The sequence below is a fragment of the Saccopteryx leptura genome, chromosome 1 (assembly GCF_036850995.1).
Source record: "Saccopteryx leptura isolate mSacLep1 chromosome 1, mSacLep1_pri_phased_curated, whole genome shotgun sequence".
NCBI classification, from domain to species: Eukaryota; Metazoa; Chordata; class Mammalia; order Chiroptera; family Emballonuridae; genus Saccopteryx; species Saccopteryx leptura.
The window spans coordinates 100,002,097-100,021,828 of NC_089503.1; the positions used below are offsets into that span (position 1 = coordinate 100,002,097).

At 45.4% G+C, this 19,732-nt stretch overlaps 1 protein-coding gene across 2 annotated transcripts in view; it reads left to right on the plus strand.

Moving 5' to 3' along the window:
* The window catches only part of DSCAML1 (DS cell adhesion molecule like 1), a 380,712-nt gene that overhangs the window by 349,627 nt on the left and 11,353 nt on the right, over positions 1 to 19,732 (plus strand). For both annotated transcript variants that reach the window (XM_066372545.1, XM_066372542.1), the window contains 6 exons: positions 7,090 to 7,243; positions 10,720 to 10,837; positions 11,194 to 11,357; positions 11,678 to 11,776; positions 12,478 to 12,666; positions 13,133 to 13,420. In XM_066372545.1, coding sequence (XP_066228642.1) covers positions 7,090 to 7,243; positions 10,720 to 10,837; positions 11,194 to 11,357; positions 11,678 to 11,776; positions 12,478 to 12,666; positions 13,133 to 13,420 — 1,012 coding nt within the window. The remainder of the gene's footprint in view (positions 1 to 7,089; positions 7,244 to 10,719; positions 10,838 to 11,193; positions 11,358 to 11,677; positions 11,777 to 12,477; positions 12,667 to 13,132; positions 13,421 to 19,732) is intronic.

A 19,732-nucleotide genomic window follows, 5' to 3' on the forward strand; every position in this document is an offset into this window, starting at 1 on the left:
ATTTGGATGCCGTTTATTTCTTCTTCTTGTCTGATTGCTGTAGCTAGGACTTGCAGAACTATGTGTAACTAAGAGTGGTGGAAGGGGGCACCCCTGCCTTGTTCCTGATCTTAAGGGGATTGCTTTTAATTTTTGCCCATTGAGTATGATGTTGGCTGTGGGTTTGTCATAGATGGCCTTTATTATGTTGAGGTATGTTCCCTATATTCCCACTTTGCTGGGAGTTTTGATCATAAATGGGTGCTGGATTTTATCAAATGCTTTTTCTGCATCTATTGATATTATCATGTGATTTTTATTTTTCCTTTTGTTTATGTGATGAATCACATTTATTGATTTGCAAATATTGTACCAGCCTTGCCTCCCCAGAACAAATCTCACTTGATCATGATGTAGGATTTTTTTTCATGTACTGCTGGATCCAGTTTGCTCATATTTTTTTTGAGAATTTTAGCATCTAAATTCATCAGGGATATTGGCCTATAGTTTTCTTTATTTGTAGTGTCTTTACCTGGTTTTGGAATGAGGATCCTGCTTGCCTCATAAAAGGAACTTGGAAGTCTTCCCTCCTCTAGAATTTTTTGAAATAGCTTGAGAAGGATAGGTGTTAGTTCTTCCTTTAATATTTGGTAAAATTTGCCTGTGAAGCCATCTGGTCCAAGACTTTTGTTTACTGGGAGTTTTTTGATAACTGTTTTAATTACTTTTGTTGTAATTGGTCTGTTTAGGTTTTCTGATTCTTCCAGATTAATTTTTGGAAGATTATATGTTTCCAGGAATTTGTCCATTTCATCTAGGTTGTCTAGTTTTTTGGCATACAGTTCTTCATAGTATTTTCTTACAATATTTTGTATTTCTGCAGTGTTGGTTGTTACTTCTCCACTTTCACTTCTAATTTTATTTATTTGAGTTCTTTCTCTTTTTTTCTTGATGAGTCTGGTTAAAGGTTCATCAATCTTGTTTATCTTTTTAAAGAACCAGCTCTTGGTTTCATTGATCTTTTCTATTGTTTTTATAGCCTCTATGTCATTTATTTCCGCTCTGATTTTTAATATTTTCTTCCTTCTACTTCTTCTAGGCTTTATTTATTATTCTTTTTCTAGTTCTTTTAGATGCAGGGTTAAGTTGTTTATTTGAGCTTTTTCTTGTTTCTTAAAGTATGCCTGTAATGCTATGAACTTCCCCCTCAGGGCTGCTTTTGCTGTGTCCCATAAATTTTGAGCTGTTGTATGTTCATTTTCATTTGTTTCAAGGAAAATTTCTATTTCTTCCTTGATCTCATTGTTAACCCATTCACTGTTTAATAACATTCTATTCAGCCTCCAAGTGTTTGAATGTTTTTCAGTTTTTCTATTGTAGTTGATTTCTAGTTTCATGCCATTGTGATCAGAAAAGATGCTTGATATAATTTTAATCTTCTTAAATTTATTGAGACTCATTTTGTGTCCTAACATGTAGTCTATCCTAGAGAATGTACCATGAGCACTTGAAAAGAATGTATATTCTGCTTCTTTGGGGTGAAAGGTTCTGAAGATATTAATTAAACCCATTGATCTAGTGTGTCATTTAAGGCCACTGTTTCTTTGTTAATTTTCTATCTAGAGGATCTATCCATTGATATTAATGGGGTATTAAAATCCCCTATTATTATAGTTATTGCTGTCAATCTCACCCTTTATGTCCATTAAAATCTGCTTTATATATTTAGGTAATTCTATATTAGGCACATAAATATTTACAATGGTTATATCCTCCTGTTGGATTGCTCCCTTTATCATTATGTAGTGACCTTTTTTATCTCTTACTCTAGCCTTTGTTTTAAAGTCTATTTTGTCAGATATAAGTATTGCTACTCCAGCTTTTTTTTTTCATTTTTATTTGCATGAAATATGTTTTTCCATCCCTTCATTTTCAGTCTGTGTATATTTTGTTACGAGGTGGCTCTCTTGTAGACAGCATACATATGGGTCCTGTTTTCTTATCTGTGCAGCTACCCTATATCTTTTAATTGGAGCATTTGATCCACTTACATTTAAGGTTATTATTGACATGTACTTATTTATTGCTATTTTATTCTTTAAATCTACATTTCTCAATTTCTTTTTTTGTTTTCTTTTGCTCTTTTTATATCAGGTCTCTTAACATTTCTTGCAGTACTGGTTTGTTTGTAATGAATTCCTTGTGTTTTGTTTTTCTGGTTTTGTGTGTGTGTGTGTGTGTGTGTGTGTGTGTGTGTGTGTGTTTACATCACATTGATTATTTCTTGCCAATCCCTCTGGCTTTAAGTGTTTCTGTTGAGAAGTTGGATGTCATACTTACAGGGGCTCCTCTGTAGGTAACTAATTGCTTTTCTCTTGCAGCTTTTAGTATTCTTTCTTTGTTTCTTAACTTTGGCATTTTAATTATGATGTGTCTTGGTGTAGGTCTCCTTGGGTTCCTCTTTAATGGGACTCTCTGTGCTTCTTGAACTTGTGTGACTTTTTCCTTCATCAATTTAGGGAAATTTTCAGCTATGATTTCTTCAAACAGGTTCTCTATTCCTTGTTCATTCTCTTCTCCTTCAGGAACCCCTATCATGCAGATATTATTTCTCTTTATGTTGCCACAGAGGTCTCTTAGAGTTTCCTCAGTCTTTTTGAGCCCCTTTTCATTTTGCTGCTCTACTTCTGTGTTTATGTTTATCTTGTCTTCTAAATCACTGATTCGATCCTCTGCTTCCTCCAGCCTGCTGTTCATTCCTTCAAGTGCAGTCTTCATTTCTGATACTGTATTTGTCATTTCTGACTGGTTCTTTTTCATGATTTCAATGTCTTTTCTTTTTTTTTTCTTTTTTTTTTTTTTTTTTTGTATTTTTCTGAAGCTGGAAACGGGGAGGCAGTCAGACAGACTCCCACATGCGTCCAACCAGGATCCACCCAGCATGCCCATTAGGGGGCGATGCTCTGCCCATCTGGGGCATCACTCTGTTGCAACCAGAGCCATTCTAGCGCCTGAGGCAGAGGCCACAGAGCCATCCTCAGCACCCGGGCCAACTTTGCTCCAATGGAGCCTTGGCTGCAGGAGGGGAAGAGAGAGACAGAGAGGAAGGAGAGGGGGAGGGGTGGAGAAGCAGATGGGTGCTTCTCCTGTGTGCCCTGGCCGGGAATCAAACCCAGGACTCCTGCACACCAGGCTGACGCTCTACCACTGAGCCAATTGGCCAGGGCCTCAATGTCCTTTTTGATGCTTGCTATCTTTTTATTTAGGTGTTCATTATGATATCCATTGTTGCTCTAAGATCCTTGAGCATCCTAAAAATCATTATTTTAAATTCTGCATCTGGTAGTGTGATTGTTTTGTATCACTTTGATTACTTCCATTTCATTTAGTTCTTTTTCTGGGGATTTTTCTTGTTGTTTCATTTGTGTCACATTTCTTTGTCTGCCCATTTTGTCTGTGTATTAGGTAGCGCTGTCTGATTTTGAATTTTTTGTGGTGTCTTTATGAGGAAGATGGGCTCTGTGGTACTGACCTCCCGGCCACCTGTTTTCCTTGTTCTAGGAATGCTTCTTGAAGGTACTATTTTCCCTCCTGTTGTCTTTAAGTATTGAATGCAGTTGGACCTTTCATTGTATGGTTATTCCTTTAGGCTGGCTGACTCTAAAGGTCAACCTTGATCATGTATATTACACACTGTGCAATGTCCATCTTATTGGGCTTATTTATTCTCCACAATGTCTGGTACCTGCTAGACTTCTACTTTGGGCATGCTACTTGTGTGCAGCTTAGTATGAGTCTAGGGTTGGTGCTGTCTGCCACCCACTACCAGTTGTGTTGATTCTAGATCTTCTTGGGTTGGTGTCAGCTGTTGTTTGTAACCTGCTGTGGGCTACTTGTCTATAGTTACTGCTCTTTACGCTGTTTATGTCTTTGTTTTCTGTGCCTGAGTAGTGTGGGAAGGACCAGCCTGTGTACAAAGATCAGCTTCCTCCTGCTTAGAGATGACAGCAGCTCCATAAAAGCCCCAAGTTCCATAAGATTTGCCTCCACTTTTCAGCTGCTCCACCTCCTCTTGCAACTGCCTGGTCTTCCCACAGAGTCTTCTGTAGAAAGACTGTAGTGTGGGATCAGACTGGCCTCACCCAACCAACCCCTCTACAGGTTGCAAGCTTGTTGGGTTAGGGCAGCTGAGGTTGGGAATACAATGTTAGTTGGACCCCCTACTTCAGTGGTCTCTTGGTCAGGAGCTCAGTACAGGAAATATGGCCCCTACTCCAGAGCCTAATCCCTCAGCCACTGCTGGATGCTCAAATTTTATTTCTCCCAACAAGGTGAGCAGCAGGTTCAGATCAATGTGGGGCCAACAGCTCCCTCTGCAGAAGTTCTTACAGCTGGTGAGACCCTGGTCTCAGGGAGGAAGACTGAAAGAGTCCTCTCCTGGGGCTGTGTCCCCCCAGAAAGTGGCTAAGCCCCTTGACTTGATCCAACAATAGGCTCACAGGGACCCACACTTTAAATGTCCATGCTCCAAGCCTCTCTCCCTTCTCCCAGTGGAATCTAGCCAGGATGAAATATCCAGCGCCCAGGCTGGCTGACTGTGAAGCTTCATTCTATCCAATGCACATGAGCTGCTATGCTATGCTGGTGCTGATCACAGAGAATGAAATTTGCCTCAGCTGGGCCAGGTGTGAGGAGCCCTTCCTTAGTATACCACTCTAGCAAGGGTTGTTAGGTCCTGAACCACTGCTCTCTGCAGCTGGCCACTGGATGTGCCAGCCCTGGGCCTCCCTGGCAGGAACCCTGCACAGACCAGTGGGAGACACTGCCCGTGACTGGCCTTCAGCAACCTTCTTGGAGCTACAAGCAATCCAGAGTTTGTAGCTGCCTCTGCTGGGCCCAGGTACACATGGAAATACTAAGCTGCACACCTAGGCTGGCTTTTACCCACACTGGGCCTGGGGGAAGTTCCGCTTAAAAGGCCAAGGTTCCCTGAATCCCACCTCCTGCAGCCTCTGTCTGCTGGCTGCTTGTTGGGCTCGGCCACTGAAAAAACCTCTGCTAGAGTCTAGAGCGTGAAGCAGTTCAGGGATTAGGAAGGGTGGTGGGTATGGTCATTCTATTTTTGGTATACCACAGGTATTTTTTCTATATAATTCAAATTTATAAATCATTTTCATTTATAATTTTTGCTTTTATTTTGTGATTAGAAAGACAGAGAACTACCTACGGTCTCTTCTTTTATAGTTTTGCTTGTTTTTTGAAAAAACTTTGATCCACTGGAACTGTACTCAGGAGCATTGTTGTGTGTTTTTAAAGTTATTTCAGCAGATAATTGGGGATTCCAGAGTAAATGGAAGGTTGGGTAAGCTACTAATACCTTCAAGAGGAAACTAAACCCTTCCTTCCTTTTGTCAAGAGAATTATACACTCATGTACACACTGACATACACAGGCAACTACATTAAACTTCTCTTCTCACACACACATACACACACAACTCCACCATCACAGAAAACTGAGCCAGGAGAAGAGCAGTTTATAAATGACTTATACAACCTTTGCCTCACTTGTACCATACTGTAACCACACAGAGTAGGCAGAGCTGTACTGCTTTCTTAATTTGCAAGAGAGAAAACCGAGGCTCAGGAACCATGAGAGACATTTATGAGTCATATGCTTAGTAAGAAGGGCAAGCAGGTGTTGAAGCCGCCACACCATCCTACCTCATGCACAGAGATGAGTTGCAGATATGCACACAGTCCCCCAACTACCAAGGCTCAGGGTGGCTCTGCACCTATCTCCAGAAGGCACCTTCTGGGTTCAAAGCCAGATTTCTGTAAAAGAGGCAAAAGGAACAGTTTGCGGGGAGTCGGTGTGTATTGCGGAATGCCTGTACCTTCTCCTCAACATCTCCCTGCAGACAGCCAAAAAAAATTTCTCCTGTTTGTTATAAGTCATTGGGCCCCTCAGCCCTCCCATGGGGCAGAGAATGTGCCTCTGTGACCCTCAATCTGTCCGGAGGTCTGTTCCTCAGCACAATAAATGCATATACATGACTGTGTATGTGAGCATGTGCATGTGTGCATGTGTGTGCAAGATCCCATGACTGCAGAGATACTAATTATTAGCTCCCTCTGGCCTCAGGGCCCCCATCTGTTCCGGGGGCTCCCCCCTCCCTAGACTTCCGCCCTGCTTTCAAAGAGGCTCTAGTGCTGTCCTCCTTTCCCTTCCCTGCGGCTGACCAAGAAATAAAATAAAATGAAAGTAAGCCCCATCCCGCCTGCACCAGGGAAGAGGCTGACAGGAGGTCTGCAAACTAGCGCTTATCAAAAGCTCCTTCTCAAATTCATTTCAATATCTGAGCCTCTGGTTTCCAAGGTAACATAATCTTTTCATCAAAGCAACTGGTAAAACCACTGGGATCTGATATTGTTTTGTTGGCAACTTGTCAAAACTGTCATTTGGTTAAAAAATATATATATATGTATAGATTTACATAACCTACAAATATATACAGGATCTGTACTGCTAATAATCATTAATAAAGTGTTACCCAGTGAAGCTCTTACAGTTCCCTTTCCCACCCCTGGGTGGGTTTGCTTCCTTCAGAAGGAAGGGGTGGTGGTTAAATGGCGGGCTGGGAGGTGACTTCCAGTAGGGACAGACTGGGAGCCTATCTACAACCCTAGGAAGTCAGGTGCAGTCATTCAGCTTCCTCCCAGAGACTCCCTTTTCCTCAGGCTTTTACTGGGACCCTCCCTCCTCTACTCTCCATTCTCCCAACTCCCTTTCAAACACAACACTTACATTCCCTGGCCTTGGAGCCGCCATGGCCAGCGCCTAAAGTACTCAGGGGTGTACTGAGCCTGACCCGCCATACCCCAGAGCAGGCCATTAGCTCCCAGGGCCAAGCCTGGTGCACACTCTGTTCATTGTTTCTCCCAAACCAGAAAGGCAGAGTAGGCAGGATCCTGCCTCCCTCCCACAGCCCCCGCCTCCCACAGCCCCCGCCCGCCCCACCTCCTCTGAGCCCAGCCCGAGGAGGGCTGGAGTTGGAGGCTGAAGGCCCGAGGGCCTTGTTAGTAGTGCTTCTTTGCCTTTGCCCCACAGGCTCCCAGCGAGTATGAGACGAGTCCAGAGCAGCTCTTCTACCGGATCGCCCACCTGAACCGAGGGCAACAGTACCTGCTGTGGGTGGCTGCTGTCACCTCTGCCGGCCGGGGCAACAGCAGCGAGAAGGTCACCATCGAGCCTGCCGGCAAGGGTGAGCCAGCTGGGGCTGGACCAGAGGGACTGACACTCCCAGAAGGGCCCTTCTAGAATCCTGGTTCTCCAGAAATAGGGGATGTCTCCCCTCCACCCTGTTGGAGGAGATGGTCCCACCTGCTTCCCTCCAGCATCCACCAAGAATGGGCCTCTGCTGCCCCCTGACGCCCAGAAAGCCTCACAACAGGCTCCAGGTGGCACTACTACTGAGAGGCTGGGGGGCATGGTGCACCTGGGTCCCCCACTTCAAACCACTCGGGGGCTGAAAGAAGGGGGAGTCAACCCTCTTAACCTCCCAATGGATGTTTGTCTCAATACTCTGCTCTTCAGAGGGGACTGAGGCAGGGTACACTGCTTCCACAGAGCAGAGCTGAGAGAGAACCCCCTCATCCGAAGCCATGACACCTCAGGCAAAGGGGACCACACTGATTGCTGGTTCATTTGATCAACAGTCATTTCAGAATGCACATCGTGAAGGAGGCTCTGGGTTAGAGGCTGCACACAGGGTCCATTAGACTCTGCTTGGTCTTAGGGAGCACCCCACTGAATCCCTGACCTGGACAGGCATGTGCCACGGGCACACATCTACCCACTTAACAGGGAATGGCATTTCTGAGGCCACAAGATCAAGACAGAGGCAGCCAGCCACACAGAACTGCTCAGCCACCCTCCGTGCCATGCCCAGATCTGAGACTTAGCCACACAAGCTTCCGATTTCTGGTCCTCTGCTTTGAGGCTGGGCTTCTCTGGGCCCTTCCTCTTGGCCTCACCCCCTCCCACAGCCACCTGACCTTCCAACCCAGGGCCTTGGGACCAGAACTCAGGTGGGGTTGAAAGAAAGGGGAATTTTGTTGGGATGAGGGGCATCAACCTTCATCTGACACAGGCTCAGAGTCAGCAAGCATGCACTTGGGGCCTACCATGAGCCAGGAGCCCCACCTGTCCTACTGGGAGGGTCGGTTACCCCATCTACAGCCAATCGCTCATCAGGAGAGCACTCGGCACGAGCGGTGTGGCCTGTGAGACCGCTGGGAGCCATGGGCTGGCTCTCTGGCTCCAAGCTGGGGCTCTTTTCCCATGGCTTCAGCATCTCTAGCCTCCCCTGACCCTTCTCCCAGGAAGCACTGCCACCCCGACTCCTGAACTGACCTCCTTCAGGAGGAAGTGAGCCAGAGCCCACAGCTGTCCCAGAAGGCTGGGGCTGGCCCGGGGGCAGGGCCTGAGAGCCCGGGGTCTTGGCGGAAGGCTGGCCCCTCTCCTGTGGGCATGACATATACCATTCCCAGAGGGCTTTGTGCTTCTAGAATACATTGATGCATCTTCCTGTTCTGTCCTCACTGCAGCCCCGTGAGGAGGGAGAGACAAGCCCTGCTCCCCACCCACCACTGCTGCCCCACATGCACTGAAATACAGACAAGTCTGGGGAGCCAGGTCCAGAAACCGGGCGCTCTCCCCAGGCCCCCAAGACTTCTCTGTGACCCTAGTGGAAGGCCTGTCACCTCGGGCCTCTCCGCTCCGTCCAGCCTCGAGGCACTCCTCCACGGCCCACGGCCCTCCACGCCCGCCGCCCTGCTCTCCCAGCCCAGTTGCGCCAGTACTCTCACAGGACAGGAACCTCCATTTCCAGCACCCAGACCTCTGTACTTTGCTTCCTTGACCACCTATGTCTTCTGTCTCCCCAAGAAGGGTCCCATGGCTCAGAAGGACCTGCTCTGACCCCCTGAAGCAGTTGGTCATTTGATCAATTTAAGACCTTTCCCATGATGCACCTGACAGGGTTACCTTCTAGCTGGACCTCTGACCACTTTGCCTCTGTTGCTTTCTGTGATGCTGCTTGTGCGTTCTGGTCCCCTCGGCATGCTCCTGACCACCCCCGCCCACCCAGGCTTTGTCACCTTGACTGACCTCCCTGCCCCCCCGCCCTGTGACCTCAGTCACTCTTCTGATTCCTGCGTCAGTATCCACAGTCTCAGCAACGTTTATATCCAGCAGTTTCCTCTCTGCCATGTGGGTGAACCCAGGCACTCCGGGCTCAGTGTAGGGCAAGTCCCCCATCTCTGCTGCCCACCTCCTCCCCTGCCACATGCCTGTCTCTGAACTGGCCCAGCTGGAATCCCAGCCATCACCCTCAGCCCCCTTCTACAGCTCCCCCCAGAAACGAGTCAGACCCCGAATCCTGGCAGTTCTTGCCCTGCACGCCTGTCACCTCCCCACTGTCATGCGTCGCCTCCAGGCCACACTCCAGCCACACTCTTGTCTCTGGTCTGTGTCTGTCCTTCAGGACCAGCTATACCAAGCCATCCTCTGCCAGCAGCCGGGTATTTACTAAAACTCTACTTTGAACACATTGCTTCTTACTTATAAGCCTCTAGTGCAGGGGTCCCCAAACTACGGCCCACGGGCCACATGCGGCCCCCTGAGGCCATTTATCCGGCCCCTGCTGTACTTCCGGAAGGGGCACCTCTTTCATTGGTGGTCAATGAAAGGAGCACATTGACCATCTCATTAGCCAAAAGCAGGCCCATAGTTCCCATTGGAACTGGTCAGTTTCTTGATTTAAATTTACTTGTTTTTTGTTTTAAATATTGTTCCCGTTTTGTTTTTTTACTTTAAAATAAGATATGTGCAGTGTGCATAGGGATTTGCTCATAGTTTTTTTTATAGTCTGGCCCTCCAACGGTCTGAGGGACAGTGAACTGGCCCCCTGTGTAAAAAGTTTGGGGACCCCTGCTCTAGTGGCTCCTCATGACCTCAAGCGGAAGTCCAGCCCCCTTGCTCTGCCAGCAGAGTGACCCCCGGGCGTCCACCCTGCTCACCCCGCCAGCCCTGCTTTTGCCCACCGCCCTTCACTGCCTGGGGCCTTGGTCACCCCTAGTATTTGCAGATCCACACTTGCCACGGGATTCAGTCCTCCACGCCTCCACTCAGGCTGTTTCTTCTTCCCGATGGGCCTTGCCTTCTCTGCAGAGTGAATTCCTACTTAGCCTCCAAGATTCAAGTCAAGTCTTCTCATGCCAAAGCCTCCCCAGCCTTCGCTTCCACCACCACTGAACCAGCAGAGCTCAGTCCTCCTTCACTGTCCTTCCGTCACTACCTCTGCCGTCCCATTTCTCACTTTGTAATGACTTTTCTTTTCTTTTCTTTCTTTTTTTTTTTTTTTTGTAATGACTTTTCTAAGTACCTGTCTTCCTCTTGCATGATCAGCAATTTGAGGACAGGACATAAATTTTATTCATGTTGGGAATCCTCAGTCTTGTGTGATAGCTGACCCATAACAGGCATTTGATAAATGTTTGTCAAATCAATCACTACTGGCTGAAACTCCCTGCGCCCACCCCTGAATCCAAGTCCAAGACAGAGGACTTGGGTGGCAGAGGAAGGACTTTATGTGAAATTTGGAGAGCCCTGAGAAAGGGGGGCCAAGGCAGCGCTGGGTGTGGAAGTGGGGTGGCCCTCATCCTCTCTTCCTTGTAGCCCCAGCAAAGATCATCTCATTTGGGGGCACCGTGACAACACCCTGGATGAAAGATGTCCGACTGCCTTGCAACTCGGTGGGAGACCCAGCCCCAGCTGTGAAGTGGACCAAGGACAGGTGTGCACAGGGTCCTGGAAGGATGGGTGACCCCCAGATAGGACCACAGTAGAAGAGCCATGGAGAAGAAAGTGGGTGTCCCTCTTTATGGCTGATCCAACCCTGTGGAGGCCCTGCTGGTCGCGGCTACCACCCTAGAAGCAAGTCTGGCCCCCCTGACGCCCCTCTGTTGGGAGTTCAGGGTCAGCCTTCCCTGGGTGGTCAAAAGGCCAAGATGCTCCCCGGGAAGTCTTCCGTTATGACCCATGGATCCAGGGACCCCTCGCAAGTCTCCTTCTGCTCCCAGCTTTACTTTCCCCGAGACCTGGGGGAGGCCCCCGGTGAGGGAACGCTTGCCAGAACCCATATCCCCACAGTGAGGACTCAGCCATCCCCGTGTCCATGGACGGGCACCGGCTCATTCATACCAACGGCACTTTGCTGCTGCGCGCTGTGAAGGCTGAGGACTCCGGCTACTACACCTGCACGGCCACCAACACTGGGGGCTTTGACACCATCATTGTCAACCTTCTCGTCCAAGGTGAGACCCGGTGAGGCAGGCGAGGCTCGGAAGGGGGCAGGGATGAAGAAGGGGTAGAAATACCATCTTGTGAGAGAGAGGGATGTTGGATGAAAGGAAAAGACCAACCACCAGGGCGACCTACTGTCAGGGAAGTCAGGCAAACAGAGGTGCCAAATGGAAGAGGAGGCGGGAGGGGCAGGGAACGTGAGCAGGAAGGGCTGCGAGGGGACGGAACACCTAGAAAGCCAGTACCTCACGCCCCTTCCCATGGGGATGCTCCCAAGCTCTTCCTCATCAGAGGTCAGCCTGTGGTGAAGGCTGGTGCTTTCCCCTCACAGTTCCCCCGGACCAGCCGCGCCTCACTGTCTCCAAAACCTCCGCTTCGTCCATTACCTTGACCTGGATTCCAGGTGACAATGGGGGCAGCTCGATCCGAGGTGAGAGGGGTCTGGATGAGGAGGGGGAGACAGGGGAGGGAATCTGGGCCCGGGGGTGGGGAAGGGCTTCATCCACTCCCACCACTTGTCCCCAGAACACCCAGGAAGTCATGGGGGGGCTACAATTCAGACCACAAGGAGGCTACCCCGGTGCCACGAAAGGCACAATGGCCCAGGCATCTGGGCTTAGAACACCACCAGAGAGCTGTGCGGACCCAAAGAAGTCATTTTCCTCTCTGGGCCTCAGTTTCTGAGTCTATAAAAGTGGATGAACTCCTAGATGAGTGCTTCTCAGACTTAGACATGCACGTGAATCACCCGGGGGTCTCGTAAGCAGATTCTGCTTCCGGAGGGCTTGGGCGGGGGCTGAGACTGGGCACGCCTAGCAGGCGCCCAGGTGCCGCTGCGCTGCTGTCATGGGGCCACACGAGGACCACTAGGTCTAAATAGGATCCCTTCTAAGCCTCACAAGCCTGGTTTTCTACTCCTCTCCCCGCCTCGGCTTCTAAATCCCAACAGGAGAACCGACGAGAGAGCAGTGAAACTCTCCAGGGTTTTCCTGGTTGTGCTTCTAAAGTGCACCTGCCCCTCCCACTGACCAAAAGCCCCACTCTGCCCCTACCCGGGGCCCAGCCCCCGTGACACTGTCAGGTGGCCCTGGCCCACCGTGCCCCACCTGAGCCAGGCGAACCTCCGGGCAGGCTTTGTGCTGCAGTACTCGGTGGACAACAGCGAGGAGTGGAAGGACGTGTTCATCAGCTCGAGTGAACGGGCCTTCAAGCTAGACAGTCTCAAATGTGGCACATGGTACAAGGTGAAGCTGGCAGCCAAGAACAGTGTGGGCTCCGGGCGCATCAGCGAGATCATCGAGGCCAAGACGCATGGGCGGGGTGAGGCCTGGAGACAGGGGTGGGAGGAGAGATGGGCCCAGGGAGGAGGCGTGGGGGAGAAAAGCCCAGGACAAGGGGTGGAAGGTGGCTGGGGTGGGGAAGGAGGGCACAGGGAAGCAGGAGGCTAACGGGAGGCTCAACCTAGTTCCCATCACTGCAGCATCCGGACAAATCTCAGTGGGAAAAACGGGCCCCACTTCCCTACTGAGGGTGGCAGATGGTCATCACTTCTCTTCCTTCTTCCTGCACCTCTGCCCTCCTTTGCTAGAGCCTCGTCTCCAGGTTCTTCCCTCCCTTCCTCCTCCTCTGTTCCCTGGGGCATCTCTACTTCCATCTTTGCCAACCACTGAGGCCCCCAGAGCCACTGCAGGTCCAGCTGCCCCCGGGGCACCCTTCCCAGCTCAGATGAATGATTCCCTCCACCTCAGTCTCCCTGACCTCTCTCTCTCTCCCTCTGGCCCCCCAGAGCCCTCCTTCAGCAAAGACCAGCATCTGTTCACCCACATCAACTCCACACATGCCCGGCTTAACCTGCAGGGCTGGAACAACGGCGGCTGCCCTATTACAGCCATTGGACTGGAGTACCGGCCCAAGGGCACCTGGGCCTGGCAGGGCCTCCGGGCCAACACCTCTGGGGAGGTGTTTCTGACCGAACTGCGAGAGGCCACGTGGTATGAGCTGCGCATGAGGGCTTGCAACAGCGCCGGCTGCGGCAACAAGACAGCCCAGTTCGCCACCCTGGACTATGACGGCAGTGAGTCGGGGAGAATAGACGGGAGCGGCACAGGCGCTGGGGCAAGGTTTTGCCCAGGGAGCTGGCAGAGAGGCAGGTGCATAAAGAGAGAAGCAAACAAATAGGAAAATCAGCAGGACTATATAGTCAGGAAGAAGGCTGACAGGTGGATAACGGGGCAAAGGAAGCAGCAGGTTGGTAGGCAGACAAGTCAGTAGGCAGTTGCATTCGTAGCCAGTGAAGACAGGTGGGCAGACAAGCAGGTCATAACACTGAAGAGAGAGGGTCCCTGAAGGCACAAGCCTTGCTGCCCATTACTTCAGACAGAGGTAGAGATGCAGTGGGGCCCCACCCCCTAAGGGCCCACTCTGAGTGCGCACAGCAGGCGGGGGGAGAGCCGTGATGACCAATGTGCGTGCCAAGCTCCATGGCTGAAGCTAGTTAAGATCTGTTTCTCACCCTCAGAGAGTTTTGTGAGGGCTGGCTGGCCACCACCCTTTCGCTCTGTCATCTTGAACCTGAGCCTCCGAGATCACCAAAAAGAGAGAAATAAAATGCACACCAGTTCTTTTTTTTTTTTTTTATAAACATTTATTTATTTATTTATTTTAAATAATTTTATTTTTTTAATGGGGTGACATCAATAAATCAGGATACATATATTCAAAGATAACAAGTCCAGGTTATCTTGTTGTTCACTTATGTTGCATACCCATCACCCAAAGTCAGATTGTCCTCTGTCACCTTCTATCTAGTTTTCTTTGTGCCCCTCCCCCTCCCCCTTTCCCCCCTCCCCCCGTAACCACCACACTCTTATCAATGTCTCTTGGTTTCACTTTTATGTCCCACCTACGTATGGAATAATACAGTTCCTTTTTTTTTCTGATTTACTTATTTCACTTCATATAATGTTATCAAGATCCCACCATTTTGCTGTAAATGATCCAATGTCATCATTTCTTATGGCTGAGTAGTATTCCATAGTGTATATGTGCCACATCTTCTTTATCCAGTCATCTATTGAAGGGCTTTTTGGTTGTTTCCATGTCCTGGCCACTGTGAACAGTGCTGCAATGAACATGGGGCTGCATGTGTCTTTACGTATCAATGTTTCTGAGGTTTTGGGGTATATACCCAGTAGAGGGATTGCTGGGTCATAAGGTAGTTTTATTTTCAGTTTTCTGAGGAACCACCATACTTTCTTCCATAATGGTTGTACTACTTTACATTCCCACCAACAGTGGATGAGGGTTCCTTTTTCTCCACAGCCTCTCCAATATTTGCTATTACCTGTCTTGTTAATAATAGCTAATCTAACAGGTGTGAGGTGGTATCTCATTGCAGTTTTGATTTGCATTTCTCTAATAGCTAAAGAAGATGAGCATCTTTTCATATATCTGTTGGCCATTTGTATTTCTTCCTGGGAGAAGTGTCTGTTCATGTCCTCTTCCCATTTTTTTATTGGATTGTTTGTTTGTTTGTTGTTGAGTTTTATGAGTTCTTTGTATATTTTGGATATTAGGCCCTTATCTGAGCTGTTGTTTGAAAATATCATTTCCCATTTAGTTGGCTTTCTGTTTATTTTGTTATCAGTTTCTCTTGCTGAGCAAAAACTTCTTAGTCTGATGTAGTCCCATTCATTAATGTTTGCCTTCACTTCCCTTGCCTTTGGAATCAAATTCATAAAATGCTCTTTAAAACCCAGGTCCATGAGTTTAGTACCTATGTCTTCTTCTATGTACTTAATTGTTCCAGGTCTTATGTTTAGATCTTTGATCCATTTTGAGTTAATTTTAGTACAGGGGGACAAACTGTAGTCCAGTTTCATTCTTTTGCATGTGGCTTTCCAGTTTTCCCAGCACCATTTATTGAAGAGGCTTTCTTTTCTCCATTGTATGTTGTTGGCCCCTTTATCAAAAATTATTTGACTATATACATGTGGTTTTATTTCTGGACTTTCTATTCTGTTCCATTGGTCTGAGTGTCTATTTTTCTGCCAATACCATGCTGTTTTGATTGTCGTGGCCCTATAATAGAGTTTGAAGTCAGGTATTGTAATGCCCCCAACTTCATTCTTTTTCTTTAGCATTGCTTTGGCTATTCGGGGTTTTTTATAGTTCCATATAAATCTGATGATTTTTTGCTCTATTTCTTTAAAAAATGTTATTGGAATTTTGATGGGAATTGCATTAAATTTGTATATTGCTTTGGGTAATATGGCCATCTTGATTATATTTATTCTTCCTAACCAAGAACAAGGTATATTCTTCCATCTCATTATATCTTTTTTGATTTCCCTTAACCATGGTTTATAGTTTTCATTATATAAGTCGTTTACATTCTTTGTTATGTTTATTCCTAAGTATTTTATTTTTTTTTATTGCAATCGTGAAGGGGATTATTCTTTTGAGTTCGTTCTCAGTTGTTTCATTGTTGGCATATAGAAAGGCTATTGACTTCTGTATGTTAATTTTGTATCCTGCGACCTTACTGTATTGGCTTATTGTTTCTAGTAGTCTTTTTGTGGATTCTTTGGGGTTTTCGATGTATAGGATCATATCATCTGTAAAAAGTGATACCTTTACTTCTCTTTTCTGATATGAATGCCTTTTATTTCTTTGTCTTGTCTGATTGCTCTGGCTAGAACCTCTAGTACCACATTAAATAAGAGCGGAGAGAGTGGACAACCCTGTCTTGTTCCTGATTTAAGGGGGAAAGCCTTCAGTTTTGTGCCATTTAATATGATGTTAGCTGATGGTTTATCATATATGGCCTTTATCATGTTGAGGTATTTTCCTTCTATACCCATTTTGTTGAGAGTCTTAAACATAAAATTGTGTTGTATTTTATCGAAAGCCTTTTCTGCGTCTATTGATAAGATCATGTGGTTTTTGTTCTTTGTTTTGTTGATATGGTGTATTACGTTAACCGATTTACGTATGTTGAACCATCCTTGAGATTCTGGGATGAATCCCACTTGATCATGATGTATTATTTTTTAATATGTTGTTGTATTCGATTTGCTAGTATTTTGTTTCGTATTTTAGCATCTGTATTCATTAGAGATATTGATCTGTAGTGTTGTTGTTTTTTTGTGCCATCCTTGCCTGGTTTTGGTATGAGGGTTATGTTGGCCTCATAAAATGTGTTTGGAAGTATTGCTTCTTCTTCAATTTTTTGGAAGACTTTCAGTAGAATAGGAACCAAGTCTTCTTTGAATGTTTGATAAAATTCGCTGGTATAGCCGTCAGGGCCTGGACTTTTATTTTTGGGGAGGTTTTTAATGGTTTTTTCTATTTCTTCTCTACTGATAGGTCTGTTTAGGCTTTCTGCTTCTTCTTGACTCAGTCTAGGAAGGTTGTATTGTTCTAGGAATTTATCCATTTCTTCTAGGTTGTTGAATTTAGTGGCATAAAGTTTTTCATAGTATGCTACAATAATTCTTTGTATATCTACGGTGTCCATGGTGATTTCTCCTCTTTCATTTTGGATTTTGTTTATATGAGTTCTTTCTCTTTTTTCCTTGGTAAGTCTTGCCAAGGGTTTGTCAATTTTGTTGATCTTTTCAAAGAACCAGCTCCTTGTTCTATTAATTTTTTCTATAGTTTTTCTGTTCTCTAATTCATTTATTTCTGCTCTGATTTTTATTATCTCCTTTCTTCGGCTGGTTTTGGGTTGTCTTTGTTCTTCTTTTTCTAGTTCCTTAAGGTGTGAAGTTAAGTGGTTCACTTGGGCTCTCTCTTGTTTGTTCATATATGCCTGAAGTGATATGAACTTCCCTCTTATCACTGCTTTTGCTGCATCCCATAGATTCTGATATGTCGTATTGTCATTTTCATTAGTCTGTATATATCTTTTGATCTCTGCACTTATTTCTTCTTTGACCCATTCATTGTTTAAAAGTATGTTGTTTAGTTTCCACATTTTTGTGGGATTTTTTCCTCTTTTTTGCAGTTGAATTCTAGTTTCAAGGCTTTATGATCAGAAAATATGCTTGGTACAACTTCGATTTTTCTGAATTTGCTGATGTTGTTTTTGTGGCCCAACATATGGTCAATTCTTGAGAATGATCCATGTACACTGGAGAAAAATGTATACTCAGTCACTTTGGGATGAAATGTCCTGTAGATGTCTATCATATCCAGGTGCTCTAGTGTTTTGTTTAAGGCCACTATGTCTGTTGATTCTCTGTTTGGATGACCGATCTAGAGCCGTCAGCGGTGTATTGAGGTCTCCAAGTATGATTGTGTTTTTGTCAGTTTTTGTTTTAAGATCAATAAGTAGCTGTCTTATATATTTTGGTGCTCCTTGGTTTGGTGCATATATATTAAGAATTGTTATGTCTTCTTGATTCAGTGTCCCCTTAGCCATTATGAAATGGCCATTTTTGTCTCTGAGTACTTTTCCTGTTTTGTAGTCAGCATTATCCGATATGAGTATTGCTACACCTGCTTTTTTTTGGATGTTATTTGCTTGGAGTATTGTTTTCCAGCCTTTCACTTTGAATTTGTTTTTATCCTTGTTACTTAGATGAGTTTCCTGTAGGCAGCATACAGTTGGATTTTCTTTTTTAATCCATTCTGCTACTCTGTGCCTTTTTATTGGTGAGTTTAATCCGTTTACATTTAGTGTAATTATTGACATTTGTGAGTTCCCTATTGCCATTTTATATATTGCTTTCTGTTAGTTTTGTGTCTTGTTTGATCCTTCTCTTTCATTTTTCTATCTTTTGTTTTTATTTGGTTGTATTCCATACATCTTTCCTCTGTTGCTATCTTTTTTATCTCATGTGCTTCTGTGGTGGTTTTTTCAATGGTGGTTACCTTTAAGTAATGAAAAGGGTTCCTACGCTGTTCATTGTAGCACACTATTTTGTGAGTACTTTTGCACTCCATCGTCCTTTGCTACTGTTAATCTCCATCCTCTCCCCCCCCCCTTTCTTTTTGTTGTTGTCACAGTTTAAATTTGGTTTTATTGTGTTCTTCTTGGAGCTTTTACTTGTGGCTTTGTTTTTTGTTGTTGTTGTTCTTTGTATCTGATTGGAGAACCCCCTTTAGTAATTCCTGGAGTGGGGGTTTTCTGATGATAAATTCCCTCATCTTTTCTTTATCTGTGAATGTTTTTATTTCTCCTTCATATTTGAAGGATAGCTTTGATGGGTATAGTATTCGTGGCTGAAAGTTCCTCTCTTTCAGGACTTTAAATATTGGGGTCCACTCTCTTCTAGCTTGTAGAGTTTCTGCTGAGAAATCTGATGATAATCTAATGTGCCTTCCTTTATATGTTGTATTCTTCTTTTCCCTGGCTGCCTTGAGAATTTTTTTCTTTGCCATTGGATTGTGCCAATTTCATTATGATGTGCCTTGGAGTAGGTTTGTTGGAGTTAAGAAAACTCGGAGTTCTGTTTTGCTTCTTGAATTTGAGGCTTTAGTTCTTTCCACAGGCTTGGGAAGTTCTCATCTATTATTTGTTTGAGTATGTTCTCCATTCCATTTTCTCTCTCTTCTCCCTCTGATATACCTATTATTCTTATGTTATTCTTTTTGATGGAGTCAGATAATTCTTGTAGGGCTATCTCATTTTTTTTAATTTTTGAGTCTCTTCTCTCTGTTGTGCCTCAAGTTGCTTGTCTTCTATTTCACTAATCCTCTCTTCTATCTGGCCTGTTCTATTAGCTAAGCTTGTTACCTCGTTTTTCAGCTCGTGAATTGAGTTTTTCATCTCTGTTTGATTTGTTTTTATAGTTTCAATTTCCTTGGAAATATATTCTTTGTGTTCATTGAGTTGTTTTCTGAGCTCCCTAAATTGCCTTTCTGTGTTTTCTTATATATCTCGGAGGATTTTTAGGATTTCTATCTTGAATTCTCTGTCATTTAGCTCCAAGGTTTCCAATATATTAAATTTTTTCTCCATAGATTTTTTCCTCATCTAGCTGTGTTACCTCTCTTTCTTTTGTATCCATGATATTCAATTTTCTCTTCCTTAACGGCATCTGAGGGTGGTTTTGTTGATAGTATTAATGAGATTTAATAAAGAATAAAAAGTTAAAAAAATAAAAAATCGAAGAGTTGTTTTTTAAAAAAAATTAATAATGAAATAAAGAAAAATACATTAAAATAAAAATTTTAAAAAAGGAAATTATTCCCCCCCTCCTTTTTTCCTCTCCTTTCCTCTCCCCTCTTTCTTGAGAAAATCTTGTGGTGAACTGTGAATTATATTGTATTAAATAGAACAAACAATGCCTGTAATGGAGGGCCTGAATTGGGGAAAAGTAATAAAGGGGGAAAAAAAAGAAAAAAGAAAAAAGAAGGGGGTATTGACCCACAAAAAGCA